This window comes from Nothoprocta perdicaria, unplaced genomic scaffold, assembly GCF_003342845.1.
Source record: "Nothoprocta perdicaria isolate Ctin4 unplaced genomic scaffold, notPer1 scaffold_1, whole genome shotgun sequence".
NCBI classification, from domain to species: Eukaryota; Metazoa; Chordata; class Aves; order Tinamiformes; family Tinamidae; genus Nothoprocta; species Nothoprocta perdicaria.
This window is the reverse complement of record NW_020454093.1, coordinates 4,384,401-4,385,696: the sequence shown is the minus strand read 5'-3', so window position 1 is coordinate 4,385,696 and position 1,296 is coordinate 4,384,401. Positions and strand designations below refer to the sequence as shown.

At 73.5% G+C, this 1,296-nt stretch overlaps 1 protein-coding gene across 1 annotated transcript in view; it reads left to right on the top strand.

The window, feature by feature from the left end:
• OTP (orthopedia homeobox) overlaps positions 1-847 on the top strand; it is a 5,335-nt gene extending 4,488 nt beyond the window's left edge. The window contains exon 3 of the mRNA XM_026038488.1: positions 317-847. Within this exon, the coding sequence (XP_025894273.1) occupies positions 317-847 (531 nt within the window). The remainder of the gene's footprint in view (positions 1-316) is intronic.
• Positions 848-1,296: the final 449 nt, after the last annotated feature.

Genomic DNA, 1,296 nt, shown 5'->3' with positions numbered 1-1,296 from the left:
GCGGGGACCCGCGCAGCTGCCTCCTCCCCGCGGCGCCCCCTGGCGGCGGCCGCGCCCGCAGGCCGCTAACGGTCTTTCCCGCCCTCGCCGCGCCCTAACGGCCGCTCCCGCCCCGCGTGTGGGCGGCTAACGGTCACTCCCGCGTGAGGGCAGCTAACGGTGGCTGCCGCCCCGCGTGAGGGCCGCTAACGGTCACTCCAGCTCCCCATGAGGGCCGCTAACGGTCGCTCTCCCCCGACGTGTGAGGGCCGCTCTAACGGTGGCTGCCGCCCCGGTGAGGGCCGCTAACAGTGTCTCTCGCCCCGGGCGCGCGCAGGTCTGGTTCCAGAACCGCCGGGCCAAGTGGAAGAAGCGCAAGAAGACGACGAACGTGTTCCGCGCGCCGGGCACGCTGCTGCCCACGCCGGGGCTGCCGCAGTTCCCCTCGGCCGCCGCCGCGGCCGCCGCCGCCATGGGCGACAGCCTGTGCTCCTTCCACGCCAACGACACGCGCTGGGCGGCCGCCGCCATGCCGGGCGTGTCGCAGCTGCCGCTGCCGCCGGCGCTGGGCAGGCAGCAGGCCATGGCGCAGTCGCTGTCCCAGTGCAGCCTGGCGGCGGGGCCGCCGCCCAACTCCATGGGCCTTTCCAACAGCCTGGCGGGCTCCAACGGCGCCGGCCTGCAGTCGCACCTCTACCAGCCCGCGTTCCCCGGCATGGTGCCCGCCTCTCTGCCCGGCCCCAGCAACGTGACGGGCTCGCCGCAGCTCTGCAGCTCCCCGGACAGCAGCGACGTGTGGCGGGGAACCAGCATCGCCTCCCTCCGCCGCAAAGCACTAGAGCACACAGTCTCCATGAGCTTCACCTAATGGCCGCCCCGCGCCGCCGCCGCCTCGCCCCGCGCCCCCGCCTCGCCCGCCCGCCCCGGCCCGGCCGCTTCCCCCCCGGCTCGCCGCGGAGCCCACTCAGGATCTGGAATCAGACGCCAACGGACTGGTCTGTGGCCCGGCAATCCCGCACACGGGCGCCCCGCAGCCCCCGGGGGCGCCCCGGGAGCGGCGGCCGCCCGCGGGCCCCCCTGCCTCCCTCCCTCCCTCCCTCGTCCCCGCCGCCCCGGCCGCGGAGCAGGAGCAGCCGCAAGGACTCGCTGGGCGCCCGGGGTCACCCCCGGCCCTCCCTGCCGGGCCCCAGCCCTTCCCCGCCTCATCCTCCCGGCCGCCTGACGGGCTCTGCCAAGAAATGCGGGTTTTCTGTTCTTTTCTTTTCATGCTCCCCCTCCACTTTATTATTATGATTATTATGATTATTATGATTATTA